The sequence below is a fragment of the Haemaphysalis longicornis genome, unplaced genomic scaffold, assembly GCF_048455015.1.
Source record: "Haemaphysalis longicornis isolate Haplotype H1 unplaced genomic scaffold, Haemaphysalis longicornis Haplotype H1 scaffold_1, whole genome shotgun sequence".
NCBI lineage: Eukaryota > Metazoa > Arthropoda > Arachnida > Ixodida > Ixodidae > Haemaphysalis > Haemaphysalis longicornis.
Window position 1 is genome coordinate 297,282,501 of NW_027526203.1, and position 27,302 is coordinate 297,309,802.

Consider the following 27,302-nt stretch of genomic DNA (forward strand, 5'->3'; position numbering starts at 1 on the left):
GATATCGAAGGCCTGGCGGCGATAAACACTATTTTTGGGTGGACGCTTCAAGGTCCGTCTCGGCAGAAGGCATTCCTAGATGGGGGAACTCACCTCATGGTCTGCGTTCTGAGGGTGAGCAGCGTCACGGAGGACGAATCCGCGTCAGAGCTCTTGCAGGCTTTCTGGCAACTGGAATCAATGGGCATAGCGGACTCGAGCGAACAATCTACTGATTGCCTGGTACAGTTTAAACAAACAATTCAGAAGAACAACGGAAGGTACACTGTTGCACTCCCCTGGAAAGAAGGCTGGAAGAATTCCTTGACGGACAATCGTGACATCGCACTGAACCGGCTGCAGAGATTAGTAAAGCGACTTTCTCACCAAGAAGGGCTGCTACAGAGGTACGACACAGTGATCAGGCAGTACTTGTTGCTCAACCATGCTGAAGTCGTACCCAAAGTAGTTCCTGACGATCGGGTGGTTTACTACATGCCGCATCGCGAGGTCGTGCGCGAGGAGTCACTGACAACCAAGCTGCGAGTTGTTTTTGACGCGTCCTCACATTCACAGGGTGTACCATCCCTCAATGACTGTCTCGACAAAGGAACGAACCTCAACCCAGAGTTACTTCAGGTTCTGCTGCGGTTCAGGTGGTATCCCATAGCTATAAACTCGGACATAGAAAAGGCATTCCTTCAAATCGAAGTGCAAGAAACGGATCGGGACGCTTTCAGATTTCTCTGGTTTGAGAACATTCCCACCAGTTCCACGGAAAAGATGGTCGAATGGAGAATGACGAGAGTGCCATTCGGCTCAACCTCAAGTCCCTTTCTGCTCATGGCCACTATCCACCATCATCTGGATACGGTGAGCGAGGACGACCATGACTTCGCCAGAAAACTGAAGAAGTCGTTTTACGTGGATGACTTACTCATAGGAGCGGACACATACAACGAAGGATTGGACGTTTACGAGAGATCGAAATCTATAATGAGTAAAGCTGCTATGAATCTTCGTAAATGGAAAACTAATAACAAGCAGCTTCAGAAGGTTTTTGACCAGAAAGAGGAAAACGTTGACGGAGCATCAACTTCTGGGACCGTGCTGGGAATGCTTTGGAATACAGAGCATGATTGTTTTGACTTATCGCCCAAAGCAGTAACCCAGTACTTGGCTTCGGTCACATCTAACTCGAAGCGTTCTTTGCTGAAGACGGCGGCCAGGATCTTTGATCCACTTGGAGTTCTCGCGCCATTTACTGTCACAGCTAAGATCCTGTTTCAACAATTGTGGATGAGGCAGGTGTCATGGGATGCTGAGCTACCCACCGATGTAGCTATGTTGTGGAAAGCCTGGTGCGCCGATTTACTCCAGCTGGTTTCAATTAGGATCCCACGGTGCGTGAGACATGGGCTTGACACAGTAGTGAAAGCTGCTGACATTCATGTTTTCGTAGACGCCAGCTTGAAAGCATATGGAGCGTGCGCATACCTCAAGGCTTCAGACACCAATGATCATGTTGTCACTTCCTTGATTATGGCCAAATCTCGAGTGGCACCGATGAAAGCCTTGACTCTTCCGAAACTGGAACTGATGGGCGCAGTGGTAGGAACGAGAATGGTGAAATACCTGCGAACATCGTGGGATACGTTGTCGCTGAGCGTTGTCATGTGGACGGATTCTACAACCGTACTCAACTGGATCCGAGGGCATCTGAACAAACAAAACCAGTTTGTCCGGAACCGAATACTTGAAATTACAACTGTAACCAAACCAGAGGACTGGATATATTGCCCAGGTGAAGATAACCCTGCAGATTTGTTGACGAGAGGTGTGTCGGCGACTACTCTACGTGAGAGTCGAATATGGTGGAGAGGCCCAGAATGGCTGCCGAAACCGCGTTCTGACTGGCCTACTGACCCAAGCAGATTGAAAGACGCTTGCGGGGAGCAGATGGTGCCCCCACAGCCGGGTGATAAGGTCTCTCAGTTTGCAGGGGTGCTTCTTCAGACACAGGGAAATTCAGAGCCCATTTTATGCCTCGAGAGATTTAGCAGTCTGCAAAAGCTGCTGCGTATCACAGCACAGGTCTTCAGGTTCATGGAACGTTGTCGACGTACGCAAAGGTCGTTTCCTGCGTCGATCACCGCCGAGGAGATGGACAGGGCCGAGATTTTCTGGATACGGCATACCCAAAATGAAGTTTTCGACCGAGAGATCGGGCAACTTCGATGTGGCCATTGTGTCGACAAACAATCTGTCCTGCATAACCTCCACCCATTTTTCGACAACAACCGAGTTCTTCGTCTAAGTGGTCGTCTTCAGTGGTCGTCTTTAAGCTGCCTACGAGGAAAAGCATCCGGTCGTACTACCCAAGTGGCATGCCTTCACAAGGTTAATGGTTGTTGAAGCCCACTGTCGTGTATTTCATGGTGGCGTAGCAAGCACTATGGCCCAGTTACGTCAACGTTTTTGGGTTATTCATGCTCGGCAGGAGGCGAAGAAGGTGATTCGTGCTTGCTTCCTCTGTAAACGATTCAGCAGCAGACCTGTTAACGTACAACATGCTCCGCTGCCTGAGGACAGACTACTGGCTTCCAAACCATTTGAGGTAACTGGACTCGACTTCGCCGGTCCACTTTACGTGAAAAACACCCCGGGCGCAACTACTTCAAAGACTTATGTATTGCTGTTCACGTGCTCTACCACAAGAGCTGTGCACCTGGAGTTAACAACCGGACTCTCTTCGGACGCTTTCCTTCTTGCTTTCCGTCGGTTCCTGGCGCGCCGAGGGGTACCGTGCACTTTGTACTCCGACAACGCGCTCGCATTCAGAAGAGCTTCAAGAGATATCAAAGAGGCACGGAGGATAATGGGCACCTCTCCATTATCCTCATTTCTCGCCACCAACCGGATTAAGTGGAAATTCATAGTCCCAGCAGCGCCGTGGTGGGGAGGTTGGTGGGAGAGGCTGATTCGCTCCGTAAAGTCAGCCTTGCGGAAGGTGCTTGGAAAGACGAGCCTGAGCGCAGAGGAGCTGACCACGCTTCTTACAGAAGTAGAAGCTGTCATCAATTCAAGGCCTCTTACTTATACGTACACCAGTGCGGAGGAGCCCTCGCCTATATGCCCTGCGCACTTCCTCATTGGAACTTCCTTGCTGAGCATACCTGGCCCAGGCAATGAGGACGACTCCTACATCAACCAGGTGACACGTGAAACCACAATTAGCAAGCTTCGGTACCGGCAGAAGCTTTTGGACCACTTGTGGAATCGCTGGAGAAGAGAGTATATCCTTGAGCTGAGGTCCTTTCATCATCATCCAAGTGCGTCCAACCGAAGTTTACAAGTTGGGGACGTGGTCTTGGTGGAGGCAACTGGCACCCCCAGGAGCCTTTGGTTGCTGGGCCGTGTTACAGAAGTTTTTCCTGGACGAGACGGGCTCACTCGGGCCTGTAGCTTGAAGACGCAGGATGGGAAGATAATTAAGAGACCGGTGCAGACACTTCATTTCCTAGAAATGGGACCTCCATCTTCTGGTGGGGGGAGAATGTAGAAAAAGAGGTAGAGGAATAAAGAGAAGAAGAAGAAACTGCTCGGAACGGTGGCCTCCTGCCTCTCTGCTTCTCTTCGCCCGCCCCTTTCTTAACAGGGGGTATATTCCACGCATTTAAGATAAAAAAACTGTCATAGCCAAATGCACCCTTTGGTGCATGCTTCAGAACCAGCACCGGGGCATCCAATTCAAGAAGAGTGTTTTAGTCTTGAGACTTGTGCTAGAAGTGTCCATGCATGCGTGCGTGCATGCACGCACAAGAACTAGAGGATTGGTCGGCTACTGTTAATGACATTTTGTGCTCAATAATAATAAAAATCTTTGTTATTATTATAGCATGTGCTATATGAAAAGGATGCTAAGCTTCTCTGCATGGGGTTTTGTAAGATTTAAAAAAAATGACATAACTCAGCTTTTTGTGGAGAAATGTATGCTAGCTGTACTTTTTTCAGTTTTTTAAATGACTGCTGCAAACATTTGGAACAGCTGCCAGATGCACATTTTTTATATGCGGGTGCTTCACCTTCATTTCCAGTACTACTTCACTTATTTCCAAACTTTTCCAATTTGATTTTTTCATTATTGTTGTTGGTATTTCTGTTTACACAGCAGCTTTAAGTAAAGCAAAACATTGTGAAAAGCATTTATTTGTGTTGGCAGAAGAAAAAACAGCTGCATAAAGAAATAAAAACATGAACACATTCCTTTCAATTTCGTTCAATGCATTCCAATTTCAATGCATTCCTTTCAATTTCATTCCTTCCTGTTTTGTGGGGGCAACAGAAGCATGGAGGCCATAGACCAGTGGCACAGCTTCCCTGTACCAGGAGCATGGAGGAACTGGAGGACTCCTTGAAAACTTTTCGTCTGTTACTGTCAAATGCAGCCTTCAATTTCACAATACTCCAGGGGCTAATTTATAACTGTATTTCGAAATAATTTTTAGGATAGTCCAGAAGCACCTCACATATGTTCACAAGACATCTGATTTTGTGGTCAACCCAAGCATTACCGGCTCAGAGTTGGTATCCTACTCTTGTTGAAGGATCCAGCGATGGTGTCTTGGCTCAGGTTAACCAAGCTTGAATCAGTGCATCAGAGCAAAAGCTATTTTCTCACGGTCTGCTTGAGGTTAGTTGAGAAAGAAGCTAGAACACAGAAGGTGGCTACGGTAGACACTGTCAATGCCAGCATGATCTCGGACGATCAGCCACGTACAGATGGGCTGTGAGCCAATGCTCTTCCCATCATTCCCATTTGTGCAGACTGCAATTATTTCGCGTTTTGCTCATTTGCTTTCTGTACAAGGCACGAAATTCCCTCATCAGTGCCCCAAATACTTGCTTGTGCGTGCAGGGGTGGTTTGAAAATGCGGGCTCGAACAAGCATCACACCCCACAGCCCCTAAAGCAATAACCACCGCTTTCGGTTATGACGCCCGCTTAATGAATGTGCGACTGCAGGAGTTCGAGCTTTGCGACTGTTAGGAACCCACAATGAGGGAGTCAATGCAGCTTGTTGGTTTTGCCACTACTAGATAACAATATACAGAAAAAGGAGGCTGTGCTAGATGTAGATTGACCTGTAGGGTCCTTTTATGTCGAAGAGAACTGCCCCAACCCGTGAAGACGCAACGCACAAACTCACAATGGAGTCACGTGAACAATGGGTAGGAGCTGCATGCCACGCAATTACCAGCAATGTTGATTGGCTTGTTTGCTTGCTGGCTTCCTGAACGGCAAGGTGAATTTTTGCATTTGACAACTTTTTTGGGGAATGGGCCACTTTCATTATCTATTATAACCATCAATCTGTGGGCCCCCACTGAAGTTACGAGTTATACCTTCCTAAATTCTTGCATAAAAAAAAGAAAAACTTACAATAGCTATTTTGTTTCTTTCATGTTTGCAAGATTAATTTAAGGTGAAAACACAAGTCACCAGTGTCAATGCCATCAGCCTGGTGTTGTAGTGTTTTTGTAGTTCTCACGGAATGACTTTACAGTCTGATTAGTTTTTATCACAGTAAACTTCCACTAGTCCAGTATTTTGAAAAATAAAAACACCTGATAAGAAACCAAGAGTCATATATAGTTCCAGGACTGCATGGCACCATTTGTTTCACTCTGTGATCATTGCCTAAATGAGAACAATATGGTGACCTTTGTGGCTCTCAAAGAGAACAGACTTGTGGTAAATATTTGGACAAAATAAAGTAAAACAGCCAATAAAATTTGTTCTGCAATAATGGCTATTTTTTGGCACAAGTGTACACTGTTAGCCATTTGATGAACTTGCAACTCGGTTGGACATTCCACATCAGGGTTAAAGGTGGATGGCAACTTTCCTCAAAATTTTTTAAGGGCACTGTCCTAAAAAACCAGCATCACCAGAGGCATTAACCGTGACTGTTTGAATTTTGAATAATAATCTATAATCTAAAAAATTGGTAAATTAGCCTCGCTGCTGCACTATTTGGGCACAATAAAAGATACGAAAAAAATAGTAATATGAAGCCGGTTTGACCCCTTCACTCATTCAATACACCAGGGATGTAGCCAGAGGGCCCCCTCCGAAATTTTTTCCAGGTAGCACGTACGCAAGACTTGCTGTTCCTTTCAGCAAAACTCGGCCCTTCCCATAACTCAAAACCCCTCCGAAAAAAAAAAAGAAAAAAAAAGCCAGCTATGGCAAGGCTGGCAGGACCAGCTATGGCCCTGCAATGCACTAAGACTTTTTTTAAAGATTGTACATGATTATAGACGTATTGTTCTGCCTTTATGAAGTCAAAAGGAATGGATAAATGTGCCTTTAAAATTTAAACCATACTACAGCATGCATTAAAAAAGCTGTTTGCAAAGCACATTGAAGTTTGCACGCCCATTCCCATCAGAAAAAAAGGGTGAGAAAATAGTTCAACCGTTTGTGTTGACCTCGGATATTTCAAATTATTGCTGCTGTCAAACAGTAAAAAATCCCTTCTAAAATGACATGTAGAAATGCAGGAGTGTTGCACCTCAATATCAAACTTTGTTCAACACGAACATCAAACAGTGGAGCACACTTCTTGAAGGCCAGTTTCCCAAGCAGAAGTGTTGGTGCTGTGCAGATAATCTCAAGCAAGTGAAGCTCAGTAGGCACATTACACTGGCAGTGTAGCTTTCATAATTGTGCCAGATGGGGCTGTTGACAGCAGGCTACTTCGCTGAACCTGAATGAACAGTGATGGAAATGAGGAAAAAAACTGACAGACACACCAAGACTTAAGCCTTTAAATTTTGTTCTCCAGTGCTCCTTCTGCAAGTGGTTGCCGAGAGTTACTTCGCTTTCTTATAACCTCGCTCCACTGTTTCCATTTACACTTGGCCACAATCTTTCCACACCCCCCCCCCCCAACCCTGAACCTCCCTCATCTAGTGTGGTACAAGCTTTTTCGTTTCTCCAGTGGCCTTAGCGAATGATGCTCCGTGTTTGATACTCCCAATAGTCATTCACCTTTTCTGCTACATATGGCACACAGAATTTCCAAGCAAGGCTAAATTCCCCACCCTCTATACTGGGAGCAATGTTGGCTGTGCGTTTGGGGCATAATTTGATCAGAATCTGAGCAAGTTGTCTTTCTTTGCTATGTTTTTCCTTCGCTGTCCTTGGAATTTTGCTGAAATATTGGGGAAAGTGGGTGTTTATATCAAGGCTTACATTATCGAAACTTCACACTGAATTGTGCTATATCAAATAATTTCCCCATCCAATTTTAACTCAATATAGCCAGGTCAAAAGGTATACTGTTTGGCAATACCAACAGTAAAGGAAAACAATGCATTTCTTTGTTTTGTTTTGCTGCTAGTATTGTTTAAATTGCCCATTCCAAGTTAAGCTAAAAAATTACCAGTTTTCTTTCAGGAAGAAGAAACACCCCTTGTTAAAATTTCCAAAGATTCTTCATTGATACAGTAGTAATTTCTCCTAAGCTCTAAAGAATTAAGGCATGCAACCCGAAGTTGCAACTGTTGACATTTGTACTATGCCCTGCCCTTAACGCACAATGTCTCGGCTTAGGCCACACACTGTCCAAGGCAGGTAAAGCCACAAAATTAAAGCCAACGTAACCCACTTGCAGTGACCTACAAGCCACAAAGTTGCTTATGTTTGCATATGCAGTATAGAATTTCGCACCGTACACAAGGCAAACAATGCTCACCTATACAATAAAATAAATATCTTTATTTATTTTTACATTTTTTACATGCTCCACAGAAAAACATTTCATTGAATTATTAAAATGAAAGCAGATTTCCTCCAATGCTGATTTGTAAAATAACAGTAATATGCCTGAAAAAACCTGAGGTTGCTAAAAAATGTAGTGGCCAGAGCCTTGTCAAATATAGCTACGAGATTCTCTTCCTGCAAAAGGATGCCGTAAGGCAACCTCGCAGGCAAAAGGATGCAATAAGGCATACATTGCGTCCCCGATAAAATATGCTATAAAATGTTCTTCCTGCCAAAAGGGCAAACAGGGTGAATTAATTTCATATGTAAACATATAAAGAATGTAACAAAGTAATATAGAATATAGAAGTATAGGGTGTCAAAAAATGCGCTGCCCCAACAAACAGATAATAGCAGTCTCCTCAGAGGCTGCTACATTATGGCAGTGAGTTTGCACATGTCGACGGTGCATGTCCAGGGCCAGTCATTGTCAAATATAGCCCATGAAAAGTCCTTCTTCAGTCGTTCACTCTGAACGTCCAAGGGTTCGTCACGAATACGCTGCTCCCTGGGTGCATTGTCTTGTGTTGCTGAAATGAGGCAACAAATGCATAAAATTCAGAAGGACAGGGCAGTGCTTAGCAAACAGCCTCAGACGTTGCACACTGTTGGTTGCTGCATGCTCCACGCTGCCTGGCGCCGTAGCACTTAGAGAGTTTTAGCTGACCATTTTTGACGGTCCGCTCCGGTAGCGGCTCAGCACAACCGGAGCCAATGCCGTTCGCCGCCGAGCGCACCACGCATGCGCAGTGGCGCTCGCGCTTGCTATCGGAGCGGAGCGAAGTGTGAAAAACGGTCAGCTAAAACTCCCTAATACTAGTGCTAGTGAAATCCTTGCACTCAAGTGCCTTAAATCCTGCCATTTTGTGCAGGCCATTCATAGGCAAAACAAGAGACATTGCGGACTGCAGCTCTCTGGCATGCCTCCCTGGCTTACGCAGTGTCGGCTGGACGCGGAGCACAGTGAAGGATGAAAGTACAGGGAATAGCAACAGAGGCACGGAGAGAAAAGCAAAGGAAAAGAGTACAGTGGTAGTGTGAGAAGGCGAGCAAAGGAGAAAATAGTGGGAGAGTGAACAGGAAAGTGGACGAGTATAATAAGGTTATTGCTTCACTCCCTTCCTGATGATGCTATCGTAGTGCCAACTGCTTGACCAATGTGCCGTGAAAGCTGTCGAGTTTTCTTGTTATGACAACACGGAGCCACTCATCTGTGCAAGTGGCCTACTATGCCCGTCGCAAAAGAAGCATAGATGCTATTTTAGCGAGTGAGCGCCATAGTTGCCCAGCAGGTTAGGAACTCATCAGTTCAATATGGCATGTCAGAAAAGACTATGCAACAACGCGTACTGATTTCCATTGTAATTGCTGTTGGTTCCGGGATGTTTTGAAGAAATATATCATTGCAATAAGTATCTCAACAGCTGCACTCAAATTTAGCTTTCTTGTAAGTTTGCACAAGGTTGATAAAGTGATGCAGGCTGCACCCTAAGGTGCCATAACTACAAAATGTAGTGGTACGTCAAATCTCTCAATTTTAAGAGCAACTACATAATACAACAGTAAAATCTCATTACTAGAGACACTGTTACAAGAGACGCTTGGTTATGAGAGAAATTAGAATGAAAACAGTTTGGTTGGTTTTTTCAATGTTCACCATGTTAGCAACGTCGCATACAAGAGACCTTGGTTACAAGAGACATGTTTCTGGGGTCCCTTGAGTGTCTCATGTAATGAGGTATTACTCTGTATAAGCATTACTGGGCTACTGATTAAAGGGGCCATGCAGACAAAATACAAGTTTGTTTTATTTAAATATTTGGTCATAATTTTCATTCTCCTAATGAATCGTGTGTTTCGTGATATCTGTGATGACGTATCCAGGACAAGTACCGAAGCTAATGCAAGTACGCGGACTACGGCTGCAGCGAACAAAGGAATGAATGCCTTATTTGCTGTCAGTCCTCCAAGACATTGCCACCACACCACTTGGGACCACTGTCCACTCTCACTTTGTTTTAAAGCAAAGCTCTCTAGCTCTACCAGCCAACGGTTCTTTCGTGGCATGCCGGACAACAAACTCCCAACGCATCAGAGGCAGTGGCATGGGCGGAGGGTTTCACTCATGGAGCACACTACAGATGGCACGGCAAATTTACCCAGCGTTCCCCGCGCAGAAATGCCTGCTCACCGGTGGCGGCGTCGGTGGTACGGCTTTGTCGTCTGCTTCAGCGACGGTTGTTTTGGGCCTGTTTTGGTGCAGCTTCATGTTCATTGCGCGATGCCTTCGCACGGCTTGATTAACTTATTTGACAGCACCTCCAGGGTAACTCGCACCCGACAGGATTGGTTTGCAGGGCGGGAAAACAAATTGTACAAACCACATACAGACACCTGACGCTAGAGAAATGCTACCCATTGCGCACTGCTTGCCACGAATGGGACTCCGTTTTCTAAATTGGTGAATGCCAATTCGGTTGTGTTTTAAGAGGTATTACAAAAGGCGAAAGTAGCAACTGGTTCTGATAAATAGCGATTATAAAAGTTCCCTCAGCTTTCTCGCAATTCTCAAACTTACTAAACTAACTAGTTTAAATCGGTATAAAAGGGCTCACAAGCTCACACGCCGAATCGTTTCGGTGTCTGCGCTTGTGTCGCGCGGTGGTGTAGCCCCAAGCTAGCACATCAGGATGGCTAGGTTCCGCTGTCTTGCCCTTCGAAAGACGCTCTTCTCCGTTTTCTCTCTCCCGACTCACGGCCGGGATACAGCGGCGTCGTCCGCCACTCTAGCCTAGCCGGGGCCGACCCTGCTGCTGTGTTCGGCACGCCGCCCCCGCGAATTCCATGTAACGGCTGGCAGAATCTCTGGTTTCACTCTTTGTAGAGCCACGTGTGTGAATTCAAGTGACGTCGCATGGGCAATTGTTGTGAGTGTCGTTTAACGCTTTGCTTTCCAACCACCTTCACAGCATAGATTGGAGCCAATTTTTTTGGCTGGATTTATGCCTGGGTAATGTTCGTTACGGTTGATAGCACTTGTTTCGTGAAACACTGGGCAAGCTCGACAAACAGAATCACAGAAGACAATATCGCTTATGCCAGTCGGCCAGTGTAAGCTCAACGCGCCCGATGGCTGTGCAGCTATTCACCGCGAGATCGTGGCGACAGCGTCGCACTGCTAGAGTGGATGGTCCGCTGAGTGGTAGCGGACGAATGCACACTGTCGGCGCGCTTCGTATCTTTTTCGCTCTGTATGTGTGCATGAAAGGCGCAGACAAGAGTATAGGCTGTAATTCGGTTCCTCAATGTTCAATGTATTGTATGGAAGCAACGATAAGCTTTCATTATTACACTGGAATAGTGGCGCCCATCAGGAATCGCTGAATGGCCGAAATAATGACAATGGATATATATATTTTGCCTTCGGAAGGCAACATATAATTTCTGAATTTTAACCAGAGCAGAGAATCAATGCGAATGTTCAAATTGGTCTTCTATGCGCTGCTTTACCTAAGTAAAATTTTAGCGACTTTGATGAATAACGGTGTCAGGTCAGTTATTTAAGGCTTTCAGTGCAAGTGAGATTGCAAATTAAATTACTAAAGCGTACCGTACAATCATCTAATGTTTGGCCAGATTTTTGCAAAGTGACTAGCAGGGTTATAGTGTGTAAACCAAGCTCCTCGGACCTTACAGTGAGCACAAATTACCTGCCGCGGTGGCTCAGTGGCTATGGCATTGTGCTGCTGAGCCCAAGGATGCGGGTCTGCTCCTGGCCGCAGTGGCTGCTTTTAAGGTGGAGGCGAAAAGTGTTAACGCCTGTGTGTCAAGATTTCGGTGCACGTTAAAGGCCCCCAGGTGGTCAAAATTAATCCGGGGCCCTCCACTACGGTGCACCTCATAGCCCAAGTGTAGCTTCGGTGCACTGAACCCCACTATTAACACAGTGAGTAAAAATTTTCTATTAAAGCTGCACTGTTGACCATTCAGGTTCTTTTCTAAACCTAACAGGTGCCTAGAACAGTGAGATGTGTTTGAAATCTCGCTTAATGTTGCTTACGAAGACAGTTACGCAACAGTCAATCACAAAACTATAAAGATGGCAAATGAAGTTGTCCAGTTACAGGTGTGGTAAAATGTTCCTCCCTATTTTTCCCGTTACGAAATAACACAACGGTTTCCTGGTAACTGTGCTGTCTTGTCCACTGAAACTTGCTTTTGCATTGGCATTCAATTCTTGAGGTTGGCTAAAAGAGGCACGGTTAAAAGTTTTGTGCGCTTTTCTTTGCTTCAAGTTTCTGCCAACGTCACAAATCCCGCACGAAGAGAATGCATGTTAAGCGAAAAGCCAAACGTTGGCGATCAGTATTACTTGCTGTTTGAAGTACACTAGGCATCGTGTTCCATAACGGTGAAAAAAGCAGTACTCCAACAAGCAAACACCAGTATTTCAAAAACTGACCAGCCCCCTTTTGGGCTGAGATTATCCAGGAAGTGTGGCTCACCTTTTTCAAAATGGCATTTAAAGCCAGCATTGTCAGAAAAATAAAAATAAATCCAGCGGGTCGTGAGACACACCCTGCCCACATGCGCGCAACAAAGTACATGCTGTAGAAAATTACGCAATCTTTACTCCTTCTTTAATCTTAGGCCCATCTAAGGAGTTAAGACCTGACTATATATTAGGTGTTCGGTTATGCTGAGGAAACCATGTTTCTTGGCGAAGTGATTCATGTCGTGGTTTGAAAATGGGATACATGAAAATGAGATGCAAAAAGCAACAGGACAGACGCAAACTCACAACTGCTTAATTTTACCGAGAGATCCGCCTGAAGTACTCTTGCACATCCAGAAAAACATGCTTTCAATTATACATAACAATCAGCAAGAATGTCGCACTGTTTCAGCAATGACTGTCCAAAAATGGTATTTTTGTAGTGGTGTGCGAATATTTGAAACTTTCGAATATCGAAGCGATATTCGATTCGACTTTTTAATGGAATAAGACTATTCAAAAAGTTCGAATATTTTCGAAGTATTTCAAAGTCAGTGTTCACACATCAAAGAAATAAAACCAACGAATTTGACGCGATACACGACCACAGAAAAAATGTCATATTCATTTGTGAAATAACTTCCGCCACCTTCCATCGATTTCACCGGGACAGCCTTGGGAAAAGCAGCAGAAGACTGGCAACAGGCCTGCCCTCAAGTCTCAGTCGCTGGTTCTGACACACGCAGATTGTGGATTCGTTTATTTCAAGATGCTAAATAAATTTCTGGGCTCTTCAAAGTGGCTCTGTTTGAAGTGGGTATCATACTGCGCGCGAAGCGTAGCCGAACTGAACAAATGCGAATGCTGAGCCAATGTCACCACTGCGGGTCGGTGAAGTCATTAGCACAACACGCACACTCCGGGGTACGAGCACCGGAGGAATGATCGAACGCCATACCGTAACTTAACTGCCCTAACCATGCCCATAGAGTTTCCTAACATGAGGCATATTTAGGAGACTATGACCATGCCACCCTATCACGGCCCTAACGTTCGTCAGTTAGTGTTAGTCTTTCTGGCAACATGTGCTAGAAAAACAGGCTACACGTACACTTTAAGTGGTTTCCCGACTTTCACTTCAACTTTCGTACAAATAAATTTGAAAATGAAAAGCCTGATGTATATTTATGATTGTCCCACTTTTATAGGAACCATATGGTTGATAAGAGAGTTAGCAAAGATTACTGTAACAAGATTATGCAGTTAATTCGGCATTTTCTCTCCGGTACTTGGCGCCCCAGGTTCACTTCGCTTCGATTCAAAATTATTCGAACGAGGTAACTGTTCAATTCGTGTTCGCTTCGAAGTGAAAAATCACTATTCGCACATGCCTATAGTTTTGAAAAGGAAGGGGTAAAATTCGCTAAAATAGGCTCTCTCTGTGTGTAAAATACGTCCCTGTTAATGCATGGGTGACAGCACCAGAGTCATATGCAGAATAATTGTTTGCTTGTTTCTCTTCTTTCTAAAAGGACACAGTGTAATTTGACAATTCTGTGGCAAATATACGGGGATGCACGGGTCTACAGATATACTACAGATATATATAATAAAAGAAAAACTACAGATATACTATGCCTCATTTCATTCACATTTGACAAACTGCAGCCTACTATGGGTACAACAACCACATCCAACATAAATAGACTTACTGTCCTTCAAAAGAAAATTACATATTCGTCTCATAGATAACATTGACAGATGCAAACAACAAAAGATGCGTTTGTTAAGTACAATATTATTCGTTTTGATAACGTACAAATTCCGGCTATTTGATACAATGTATTACGCTTCACCTGTTATTGCAAACTTCCTAAAACACTTGGCTGGATTGAATTGAATGATGTTTATTAAGATGGGGGAGGCTACATGGCCATAGTTGGGGAAGGTTAAGAAGGGAGGAGAGGGGGAGGTGATCACTCAATCGTTAGAGATGACTCGTTGGAGATAGATGATCAGTGAATGCACTGATTGAAAAGTCATTGCACTGATGTTAATACACGAAATCCAAATTTATGGGCTGTCCCTTTATTTCGCACAAACTATAAACTACAGTCATTATCATACAACATTCCAACATTGCTGGATCAGCACAAAATCACAGTCAGAATGACTCGCTAAGACCTGCGAAATCATTTAGCCTAGTTACAGGTATGATTACTTTTTCCAATTAACATCTTCCATTTTTCGAGAGTCTGAACAAGGGGTAATTATAATGTGAATAATTACTATCCTTATCCTACGCGTGCAAAGTGTATTTTTATACAGTGCACAATTCTGTTAAAATAGAAGTATTATTTGTGTTTTATCTTCCTTTCATCTTTGACTCTCACATTACGGTACTTGCTGTTTATATATTCCTTACTTTCTATGTTTTGCTTGTTGCCGTATGTGCATATTTGATGTGTGTCTATACATATGTATTTATGTGAGCAAATGAAATTTTATATGCAATACTCAACAAAAGATGAACGAATTGCACTATTTGTTATTTTTATTTTTGCAAACATAGAACACATGGCGATTTTTTTTTGTTATGGAATGTATTTTGTCTTGTTTCTGCGTAACATGCAAACCGATTGCATACTGTTGACCGGTGTACCGGTTCCTCGGGCTTTGTCAAGCTGCAAAAGTGGCTTCTACCCGAGGAACCATCCACTTGTGGAAAATAAACTGATTTGATTTGTCATATCATGCCTGTTTCGTGTAGTTAAATTATGTTTATAAATAACCACCCCGCCACCCTCAACAAAGCATCCTTTGACGTTCCCAAAACGGCAGGTGACTTCACTCATCAGTAAGAAAAGTGCAATCGAAACAATGTTTTTAAAGTTTCACGCTCAAGTGGCGGCCTCGGCGATGATGTTTTGTGGAACTAAACTAGCGTGTTATCCCGCAACGACCAGTGATTATTGCATTGCTAGACAAAATCTGCAAGCAGTGGTAACTATGCCATTGCTTACTGCCAGACCAGTGTGCATATTCATTTTTTATCGTGTGCAGCATGCGTCTTGCGCCATGCGCAATGTGAACAAACAGCCAACGCTAGAGCGGCACCCACAACTAGGAGCGGTTCGTCCCTCCGCCGCCAGGGGCTGAATGTGATCTCGGGGCGAATAGCCAGTATAATGCGCACAGCACACACTGGTGCTTCTATGTTTACGTGTGCGTTCATAACTTCCATTATTTAGCCCACCATTCTTACCACTAAAAAAAGAATATGCATTAAATTTAAGCGCAAACAGCTCGTTCAGCAAACTTTTAACCCTTGCTTAATTTGCGTTGGATTTTGCCAGCCGCAGCCAATCACACAGCTGCCCATAATACATCACAGGTTCTAGTGCGGGATATAAGCTAGTGGGTCGCATGGCCACCCTCTTTTTGCTTAATTATATAGCTTATTTGACTGAAGTTTGTGTTAAAAGTGGTGTCGGTATGATTCTAGCAAGGCAATCTTTCGAATGAACCAAAATTTCATTTTGTCTGCATGGCCCCTTCAAAGGGGGCAGTTGCAACAACAGATCTGAAAGAGCCTTCATGCTCAAAATGCAGAGTGTGAGTGTAATGTAATTTCTATAACGGCTATAGGCATGTTACAGGCCATGGCTTCGTCAAGAGTAGGGTTGAGAAAAGACTCCCACCCCCAATGCCCCTCAAGATGTCTACAAAAAGCACAGTTCCAATCCAGCTTCTATACTACTCGGACTCCTCCTTAAAATAAGTCATGGGATTACGATCCAATTACACGTGCAACTACCAGGAGTGGGAAATGTTCTCTTCCCAGAACACATTTTTATACACGTTACAAATTACCCATACCACAAATAACTGCTATGAAAATTTTTAGCCTTTAAAATGCCACTCCCATCGAATATTCCTAGTTACTCGGCAGAAGTCGGATACGTATCTGCCCACATAATTCTCACATGAAACACAGTTGCGTGCCATTACAAAGTTGATCACTCTTTGCCTTCAAAACAAACTTTTCAATGATTCTAGCATTGTATACCATATTGCCTAAATGAACACTGACTTGTCAACCCTTTTTCCCTTTGTAAACCTGGACATAAGGGTGCTCTATACACTGCTTCCACTTTTTTCATTTGTTGCCTTTGCAGGAACTCAGTTCTCCTTGGAGGCTGCCTTTAGGTCATTTGGCTATTTTTGCAAGGTAATGTGATTGCAATCTCATTTCTGATACTTTCGTGACATTTTTCCGTTAAACTGCAAGCTTGCAAATTATGTTAGAGGGAGGCGTTCCCTATCTGAACACTTCGATGCTGGAATTATGAGAGAGCACATGCAAAAATTTCTAACTTACGGTTTAAACCATATAATTACCATCATTTTGGGCAATATTTAGGTACGTGCAAAGTGAAAAGCAATGAGATGCTAACTTTGGACCATACTTTGGACCAAGCAACTGCAGCACTTGATGGAGTTTGGTAGGTGGCCAACCAGAGCATTGGAAGAGATGAGTGTTCTCGAACAAGTGGCATTTTACTAACAAAAATCATGCAACTTTTCGCAATGACCTCATTCAAAGCTAAAACAATCTTTAAGCTGCACTCTGCAAACTTCCTATGGGCACGCAAACTACAAGCTGCCGATGAACAAATTAGATAATTTTCCAAATATTGCGTTGGACCGCAATAATGCAGAAATTCGGGCAGCAGCTAACATGTACGAACGGTTTAAAGTTACTGCATACTTCTTCATTCATTTTATTGTTATTTTTTTCATGAAGCCACCTATTTCGGAAACAACACGAATAATAGAAACCTGTTGGCCGTGTACAATCCAGGTTAGCTTGCATAGTGAAGGCAAGAAATAATAATTCTCAACCAAGGCACTCTGAAATTTCATGCATAGGTAACTGCAGTAAAGCTTGCCACGAAGGACCACATTCAGCATGAAGTGTTTGTTGGCTTGTCACTTTCATACTACAGCCAAGTGTAAAACTGCCACTCATTTTAGTGAAAATTTCCAGTAGCCTCAGCTATGCTCCCTTGATTCTTCCTGCTTGCCAAAGCACGCCGAGAAGCTGAGGTAAAAGTGCACCCTCGGGGTGAAGACATTTGAGATCAAGCATAGTACGAGCAAGAATGTGTGTGAAGCAAAGTGCATGAGCCACGTGCATGCTCTGCTTACACAATGTCAGTAGTCCGTAATTACTCTGATGGCTCTCTACACACTTACTTTGACAGAAATAGGCGCTCTCAATGATGCACCATGTCTGCACGTCTTGTTGTGTCTGGCACTGTAATCACTTCTTGGGCTGCTAAGCACAGTGGCCGTTCAGGTTTCCGCTCTGCACTGCAACTGAAACAATAAGGAAGCAGAGCTACAGGTATACACCGTGGCATTTTTGAAGAACCTGACAGAAGAGACAAAGGACAATAATGGAAGCACCGGACTACGTTCCAATTAGGCACATTCTACCATTCACACTTTCCTATTCCGTTTTTTTCCACAAGCAGCGTAGAAGCTCATGAACGAAGTAAAAGGAGTTGCAAAGAAAAGACACACAATCAGTTTTGCTAAATTATAATGACATGGGAAAGGCTACTCACTTTATTTTTACTTAACAGCATTCACCGCTACCTGAAAAACTTTAACCATGATATCTCTTCTATTACTGCCAAAAGCTTCATGAATCTTTCTACAAATTTCTTTGTCTTATAAAACGAAGGAAACATTGAAAACAGTTTAACATGAAGCCCGAAAAATCACGCAAGTTTGTTGTTTTTGCGCAAGCAGCTAGATATGCAAGTCCATTCTGAGGTATGCATGAGACTCAATAGCAAAAATTAAGGACTAACTAAAACATTCTGCCTAAAACGTTCATTCAACCACAAAAATCACTCTAGTACTAGGTGAGCTACGACTTTTGAAAATGTTTTACGAGCAGGCACCGATGAACAATTTAAGTGGGTAGTGACAGTGTCAATGTTTATCCTACCCCGCTCCCCCCCCCCCCCCCCCCCCCCCCCAAAGCCAGCACTCTCACATAGCTAAGCTCAAATTTGAAAAAAAAAAAAAAGCCCTATAGTGCCCAAGAGAAAAGGTAGCTGGTCCCAGCTGGTTTATGGTTAATTTCCCAGCGGGAGCTGGTCCCAGCTACCATTTTCTCTTTGGTGCAAAACAACATAACAAGGGCACAAATAAATTTCAGGGGGCGTTTCACAACTTCTGCGGTCTCAAAAGGCCAAAAAATACGAGCACAAAATGTCAGCTACAAGAGCACTAGACAGAAACCTGCCCATTGCACACCTGAAGTGGTCACTTGGCTTTTGTCCTCGATCTCCGACTGTGAGGCAGTGAGCGGGGCTTTCTCTGCTGTATTCAGGTGGTCAGGTTGCAGCTGGAAGCCTGACAAACCATTGCTGGGCCGACACCAGTTGCTCTTGATGCCCTGCAACACACACCAGGTTTTATCTAAGCAGAGAAAAAATACTCTGGGCGTGGTGCCTTCTTTCGCAACGGGCAAGCTCCTACAAAACCTGTAACTCTGCTCTGCTCGTCTTGCCACCTTGCTGTCGCTTCACAATCTCCAACAAATTAGAGTTGCTCATTAAGCAGTAATGGGAAACTTCATCTCTACTCATGAGACTAAGAAATGTGCAGTTTTAACTAGTCAGGCACTGTGGTACGAGAATAAATCATATCTAACCTTCGTTACTGGATGGAAAAATTCATGATAGAAGTAAACAGATCCACCCTGTACACGAGCTTTGTGGTCTGGTCTGATGTTTGTAGCTGTACAAGCACCTTAGCAATGGTCATAGAAACTGCAGAAAGCTGTCAGGCCTTTTGCAGCCTGATAGGGCAGCTCTAAATGCAAAATGAAGGTTGTATAGAGTAAAAGAAATTTATTCAGAGAACTGCAGTCTAAAGCCTCTAATTCAGAGGCCTTGCACATCCATGCACTGAACGCACACATACCTTGCATGGTTTATAATGACTAGCATGAACAGAAATGAAATGTGTTTCTGGTGCCTCACTGGGCCTGAAAGCGTGAAAAAGGAGCGATTTGGTCTACTCGACGCACACAAATGCCTTTCCTTGTGTTGCTACTAAAGGTGCAAACAGCTTCCTCGAGCCACTGTCGCACATTAGCTTAGAGGCAAATGATGTGAATACATTGGTACAAACACTGCTTCCAATATGCAGGCTTTGTCCGCGGAATTTTCAAGTGCCATCCTGACATTCGCTCATATTGTCACGTAACCAAAGACGACACAGCTGTCTTGAAGGAAAAACGCGGCAATATCATTTTAGCCATGTTTTGGCAGGGCAGTGGCACACCTTAGAAGGCCTACGGGGATGCGACACTTCCCCCATGCGCAAGTTGCTGCATGCGCTTACTGGCTAGCACGAGACATGCACACAGCCAGACGTACTTTCCCCAGCACTGACACTTCAACAGTGCAGAAGAACCCGCCGCGGTGGCTCAGTGGCTAAGGCGTTGCGCTGCTGAGCACGAGGTCGCGGGTTCGATTCCTGGCCGCGGCGGCCGCTTTTCTGATGGAGGCGAAAAGCAAAAACGCCCGTGTGTACGAGATTTCGGCGCACGTTAAAGATACCCAGGTGGTCAAAATTAATCCGGAGCCCTCCACTACGGCGCGCCTCATCGCCTGCGTTGCGTCGGCGCGTTAACCCTACAATCAATCAATCAATTAACAGTGCAGAAGAACAGAACTGCTGCAGATGGCTCGTCCTCGCATTCATGCTGCCTGCCTGCCAGCCACGTCATCATTCAGTTTAACTAAATAAAGCCTTGAAATTAACAAGCACGGTTCAATTTGAGAAGATAGAAAATGCAGCTAGTGCAGCTATGCATCAAGGATTTAGGTAAGCAACCCCCGTGTTTGATAAAGGATTTGGCAAGCGAGATGTATGGCAATCATGACGACACGGCACAAAGGACAAAAACTATATGTTGACTTTTCTAGTGGACTCACGGCTAAATGAGATTTTTTTTTTACTTTCATTTTTACGTCCTGTTATGGACGCCTATATTTCTGGTTACGTCACGTTTTGCGTAGCGTTGTTTAGTTTGTTTCATCATTGTGTTTACCACTGCATCGCTATGCATATACGGTTCCTTATACTTGCTGCCTCCTACTTTTTTTTCCACTACCTCCCACCTCACTTTGTTCCCCCCATCTGGAGTAGCAAGCCTGTCAGTGATGGGACACAACCTCTCCAGTTTTTCACTGAAGCTTTCTCTCTCCCTCAGCTTGGACGGCCAATTAGAAAATTCAGCCCTTACACATTTATACCTTTACCTTGAAGGAGTAGACAATCAAGAAGGCTGTGCCTTGACCTGTTCCCTCTTTAGACACCGGTAGCAATATAAACAGGGTACAACAAGGGCTTTTTCTTGGTGCCCAAATGATTTGTCGCGCGCTTGCGCTAGCGGTGTTGCTTTATTTTTGCATTTCTCTGTATTTCACTGCAACATATTTCTTCTTTTGGGAAAGAGCTCATTTTTGGGGGGCTGTGTTTTTCTCAGCATTTTTTCCACGTTATTGCGTTTTGCTCTGGTGAAATTGTGGCTTCCTGTATGTGTTATTTTTTCTTTTGCTCGCTTGATTTTGGTGCACAGATAAAACTTGAAGACTGTTAGCAATTTTTACCTGTACAATAGATTTTTTTTTACCACATGCTGCTATATGTCCGAATATATATATTTACTGTATGTTATTGTTAACGCAGTGTCTAGAAATACGTCCAACAGAACCCAGAATTGAAAACTAAAGTTACGTCCGACGGAACTTTAAGCCAGTGTCTAGAGTTACGTCCGGCTTAACCTGTAAATGATATTGATCATGAGTTACGTCCGATGGAAATGAAAATTAAAGGTACGCCAGACGTATCTCAACCCCAGTGGTTAAAGATGCGTCGGACGTACGCCGGCCTCTAAAATCTTGCGGTACATATGAAGTCCCCCCTTCGTTGAAGAAACTTTACATCGGACATACTCGATGCCCAGAGGCTGAAGAAAGATACGGCAGACTGGCAGTGCAGGCCCGTCCGACACGCCCACAGGTGTATCCTGAGGTTGTGCTATGTGGTTGCTTTGGTCGCTCGATTGTTTGTCTTGTTGGGCGTCTGTTGGTGCCATCCCACCTGGCTTCGTGGCGGCGAGGAATCGCCTCGCACTCGTGAACACAAGTCTTAGGGTCGAATCACTCTGGTTTACTTTCCTTTTTTTTAGACAATGACCATTGCTATGCATTTTTCTATCATTTTTATAAGAACCTTCCGAGGTGCCAGCCGCCATTCGTAAGTTTTCCCCCGCACGTGGCACGAAAAAAAGAGGACCCATCTGTAGCTTGTGATCTATGTCTGTGTTCCTTTAACCAAGTCTGTCCTTCCTTGACCAGCCGAAACAGTGTTTCATCGACAACCCACAGCTGTGAAACATTCACTCTGTGTGCACTGTAACAAATTCAACTTTCGTTCCTCTTTCGTAACGAGTTTGTGGTGAGCCTGTCCTAAGTTCTCGAAATTTAAACCGTGTTTTTTTTTTTACGCTATGTGGACCGTAAGCTAAATGGTACCGCTCCACATCAGCTTCCAAAAATCGAGTGATCGTTGCAGTGCTTCGTGTAATGAAAGCAGCGCAATACATACCACTGCAGCCCATCTTCTAAACATGATGCAGAAATCCAAGCAATGGTCATTGTATCAAAAAAAAAAAAAAAAAAAGGAAGGTAAGAAAGTTCTGGGGCCGGGGAATTCGAACCTAGGAATTCCGTTCACGAGCGCGAGGCGGTACCTTGTCGCCACGAAGCCAGAATGGATCGCATCCTGAACAGAGGCTTAACAAGATGAACACTTGAGCGACCAATATCCCAGCGGTCATCTCGTCCGATGCAAATCGCATGAGATCAAACGGGAGGCGCTTCTTCCGTGGCACCGGATTTGTATTTCCAGAGGGAACCACATAGCACAACCTTAGGATACACCTGCGGGCACATCCGACAAGCAGTCATCCACCGGCTAAGTCTGCCGTGCCTTTCTTTAGCCTCTGGGCATCGGGTACGCCCGACGTAAAGTCCTTTCATTGGTGAAGGGACTTTATTCCGACGAACCGTAAGATTTTTGAGGTTGGCGAACGTCCGAAGTACATATATTTCTTTAATTTTCACTTACATCGGACATAACTTCTATCACTTACAGGTTAAGCTGGGCGTAACTCAGGACACTGGCCTGAAGTTCCGCTGGACGTAACTTTAGCTTTCAATTCTGGGTTCCACGGACGTAACTCTGGAGGCTGGTTTAAAGTTCCGTCAGACGTAACTTTAGTTTTCGATTTTGGGTAACGTCGGACGTAACTCTAGACACTGCATATTGTTAAAGGGGTGCAGTCCTTGTCAAGCCTTAGTCGCTTTTTGTCTGTGTTCCGTTCAGTGTCATTGTGATACTGAATATAAATGATTTGATTTGATTTGATGATGGCAGTGGTGATGGTAGAGATAGAGATAATGACAGCAGTGATAAATATTCCAGTATCCCACAAATATCAGCATCACCAGATGGAAGAATTCATGCTCCTTTGAGGATGCACGCATAAATTTGCCCCCACTTACGAGGACACCTTTAGGGTGTGAATATATATTTAGCCCCTGCACACAGTGTTTTTTGTGTACAGATAACAGCTCCAGGATTCACTGTTGTAATGCTTCTTATGGCCGCCACACAGCCCTTATTCATAACAGGCAGGCTTGACTAACCTATCAACTTTGTCCAAAACTTGTGCTTACAATACAAATTGTATAAAGTTTTGGTAGAGCACCGTAACTAGCTGGAGATACTGAAGAGGATTTACTTTTCATTAAGTAATGGTGGCTACAACTTGAGTATTGGTAACTATGTTTACTAGATCAACAAAAACATATTGCTATCACTGCTCATGCTAGGAAGAAGTGCTTGTCAAACAGAAGACCATTTACAGTTTTCTGCCAAGAAGTGCCATATGAAGCTGACAAGGACAACACATATAATAGTAGTAGGATGATTAGGACAGCAGAAACGGGGATAAACACAAGCAACAAACAATGAGCCTTAAAGCAAGTTCCTCATTGGCACCGTGAAGAGTATTTTTTTCCTTGTGGAACCATATATGGTCCAGGATATTGGAGCACAAGGCCAAAACACATCGAAGGTGAAGCAGACGTGTGGACCTAGCATTCACACTACTTGTGCTCGGCCACTTTTGAGTCACTAAATGGCTATTTTATGAAATCCTTCTGGATTCGGTAGAAGGGGTTTCAGTAGGTGGGAACTATTTCCATGGTTGAGGGGGGCAGGGTGAAACTGCAATATGCAAAAGTAGAACAGATTGTGGAGTGTGGCTGGTGTACTGATACGAGAACAGGGACAATGTGGAGGGAAGTTGGGCATGCACCATCTGTGAAAGGTTTGTGGAGTGCATTGGCCTGGGTCTTGAGGTCATCTTAACCACAGGCATCACTGCAGGAGATAATCCGCCACTCTCCTGTGCAGTCGTGTGGGCTGTTTATTAACACGATAGCACAATGAGGCTCATTTTTCAATTTTGCCATGGCCTGCCAGCCGTCCGCTATCAGCCATGCCCATCAAGCGTCCATGGAAGTACGTCATCGGTGCTAACTGGAAATATAACTGAGGCAGTCAGATACGAGGGTGTGCCGTGAGTACAGAGCAGCGGCAGATTGTGGAAAGAAGGACAATGATGCTACAGCCGAGACAAAAAAAGATACACGATTTGAGCAGGTGTTGCGCCTGCGCAGTGATGTTCTTTCTACACGCCGTGTGTAGTCTCATGTTCAGCAGACATAGACGCCAACCGTGCTTGCAACTTACGCCACCACCAAAGCGCCTCTCCGACAGCCGGCTCCAACATTGTGTCACCTAGCTAAAGTGGGAGCCAAAAGAAGAATGCCAGGCTCTCAAACACCAAGGAAGGCCTGGATTATTTCCAGAAACGAACGAAAATGTGCGCCAATAAGAAATAAAACCGAGTATATGGCGCCTAATTACACAAATTTTAAAACCGCTTTTCGAATTTTTCGCCGCCATGTCACCAGTGCAAGCTGTGTCTGGCAAACTATGAATGGCGCCACACGGCCAATTAAAAAAAAAACAACCTAAAAGTAGGTCAGCATGTGATCCCATAGAACAGTCATGTAAGAATGCTTGCTATGGTACACAGAAGTGGCAGAGCCGATCGCACAATCGCTAAAATACCGGAAATCCTTCACTATTCAGACCACATTCTAAATCGCCTGTACAGGGGAAGAGGGAGAATGAAACAAAGGACAAAACCTATGCAGGCACTGATCATTAGCCAGATATCGTACAGCCTGCCGTACCTGAAATCTACCTGCACTGCAGAAGGCAGTATATCAGAACAGCATACAAGGCAGCTCTGAACTTCAAGTTTTGCGACCACCATAGCTATAATATCATGCCGATCGGTCGTCGCTCCCGCTATATTATAAAAAATTTGGGAGGCTGCACATGATGAGACAACACCGGCATTTTTTAATGTGTGGATTTGGGTGACAGTAGTGTGAGCAAAGGGCAGATGCCTGCCCAAGAACATACTCACTTCTGCTGGGCAGGCTGCTTTGGTTGCTGTGAGCCAGGGGTGTTGCAACAGCTGACCTGCGCTCAGTCTGCGTGCGGGGCTGATTTGCAGCAGTTGGTGAACAGCACTCTTGGCCTCCTCCGAGACATGCTCCCAAGCCTGGATAGTGTGGTGGCATACATATTACATTGTTAAATGCATACTCACAAACCTCATTTTTCATTGCATCTGCAGGTTCTTATTGGCATGCTCAATAAACTGCATGTGCAGTCGAACCTCATTAGTATCGGGACAGTAATTTAGCTTGTTATATCAATATTCGTTGTAACAGTAGAGCTAAAAATCGGTTCAAACCAATCGGTAACCTGTCTCCCACAAAAACCCCTGATACAAAAACGCATTATTTTAATCTTCGAACCTTAGGTAACCTTATCTTTCTTCTTGTGACATTTCAGGCTCAATGAACCAGAACATGAAATGGGAAATTGAAACAGAGCAAAGTTCGTTCGACAAAACAGGCCTGCATTCCTACTTTTTCGAGGAAGGATGTGATCTTTTTCTGGTGGCCATTCAAAGCACAGAGCAGGATGAAGTTTTCCACAGTGTCTACGAACAAAGGGGCATCTTCTACTTCTGCAGTTTCGGACGCCGGAAGTTTTTCCAAGTACTCAGCCTACTGGTCAAATTTTTTTCCGTTATATCCGATAGGGCGTGCGGCTCTCACAGTTTCGCTTTCGTTATAAAAAAGTAAGCGTCACTGAAATAAAGCATGACCAACCAAAGTTTGTATTTAGTTCGCTATAGCCGATAATTTGCTATATCAGTGTTCATTAAAAAGAGGTTCAACTGTAGTGCAATGTGGTTCGAATGTCTCTTGCGTGCAAAGCAGAAGCTGTGAACCCTCGGGACGTTGAAAGCATTCATCTCTTCATGTAAAGAGCTCACCAAACATTTTGTAAATATGCTTCGTAAAAAACATTTTGTAAAACTGCCAGGCATACTCGTTGTTTGTTTGTATACATGTAAATAATAATCGACAAATCTCTGGCTTGTGAACCAGCCAGATTCCTTGATCCTTGCTAGCCGGGCTCATTTCGCAGAGATACCCCACTCGCCTGGTTCGTGGCAGCGAACTGGGTCTTGAGGATCGCCTGCAGCAGCGCAGCATCGCTGTCGGCACTGAAGGGCAGCGTTCCCGCGAGCAGGAGGCAGGCGACCACGCCAAGGGCCCACATGTCGACGGCACGGGTGTAGGGTCGGCCCGCCAGCAGCTCGGGAGCCGCGTAGCAGAGGCTGCCGCACGCCGTGTGCATGCACGCCTCCGGGCTGGCCAAGGGCGCACTGGCCGCCCCAAAGTCGGCTATCAGCACCTTCGCATCGGCACCCGGGTGCGCGTACAGCAGGTTCTCCGGCTCGAGATTTCGGTGCGCGATGCCCAGGCTATGCAGGTGCGCCAAGCCGGAGGTCACCATGCGAATGACACGAGCCGCGTCAACCTCGGCGAACGGAGCGTGCATGTCGAGTCGCTCCTTCAGGTTGCCGCCAGTTGCCAATTCCATGACCATGTAAACACGGCAGCCGACGCGGAACACCTCGTCGAGACGAACCACGTTCGGATGCCGCACGCGCCTCAACACGGACAGTTCAGTCTCCAAGTGCGAGTCGTCTTTCGCCTCGATCACTTTGATGGCGTACGGCTGCTTTGACAGCCTATTCTCGACACGCAACACCCGACTGAAACGGCCTTTGGCGATGACCGCCTTGATGGCGTACTTCGCTACAACACGCGCGTCTACGCGGCTACTGCAGCAGCGAAACGACGCCGGTTCCGCGACTGGCCGCTTCCGCCGTTGGATTTGGTGAGGTGGGCGTAGCACAAGTTGCACCGATCCAGTCGAGACAGTTGCTCCTTCTTCGATCTTCGTGAGGCGACAGCCCATCTCAAACAAAGCACCAAATAGTGTGTGTCCCATTCAGAGCATGTGCGGAGAGCAAATTCTCCAGCAATAAAATAATATTATAGGCTACATGTAATGCCGCTCACATGCACTGATGCAGACGATACTGTGATTTGGCGCGAAAAAGCCATACAGCGTTGATGATGATAGTCTCTGAGTCTCTGAACCTTGAAAAGCTTCACAAAAGGCGGCGCTAGTGACCACAAGGTAGAAATCATGGAGTATAGTTCTAGTACAGTGGCTAGAATATTCTAGCCACTGTAGTTCTAGGCACGGAGCAAAATATTCTAGGCACTATTCGCCCCGAGCGCGAACACAGTCGGCCCCTGGCGGCGGCGGGACGAACCGCTCCTAGTGTGGATGGCACTCTCGCGTCGTCTGCTTTTCCACGTTGCGT

General features: G+C 45.0%; 1 protein-coding gene across 1 annotated transcript; it reads right to left on the reverse strand.

The window, feature by feature from the left end:
* Positions 1–7,744: 7,744 nt before the first annotated feature.
* LOC144148714 (serine/threonine-protein kinase H1 homolog) lies at positions 7,745–27,127 on the reverse strand. The gene is made up of 5 exons (XM_077680236.1): positions 26,063–27,127; positions 24,969–25,106; positions 18,638–18,779; positions 17,564–17,686; positions 7,745–8,339 (listed from the first exon to the last, which is right to left on the reverse strand). The coding sequence occupies exons 1-4, from the start codon at positions 26,918–26,920 to the stop codon at positions 17,646–17,648; spliced, it is 1,179 nt and encodes a 392-aa protein (XP_077536362.1). The 5' UTR covers positions 26,921–27,127; the 3' UTR covers positions 7,745–8,339; positions 17,564–17,645.
* Between the last annotated feature and the right edge of the window lie 175 nt (positions 27,128–27,302).

Coding starts and splice junctions, on each gene's coding strand:
- LOC144148714 (XM_077680236.1), bottom strand. CDS start 26,920: ATGGGACACACACTATTTGGTGCTTTGTTTGAGATGGGCTGTCGCCTC. Junction 25,107..26,062: donor AGTTCGCTGCCACGAACCAG/GCGAGTGGGGTA, acceptor CACACTATCCAG/GCTTGGGAGCATGTCTCGGA. Junction 17,687..18,637: donor AAGCCAAGTGACCACTTCAG/GTGTGCAATGGG, acceptor TTATTGTTTCAG/TTGCAGTGCAGAGCGGAAAC.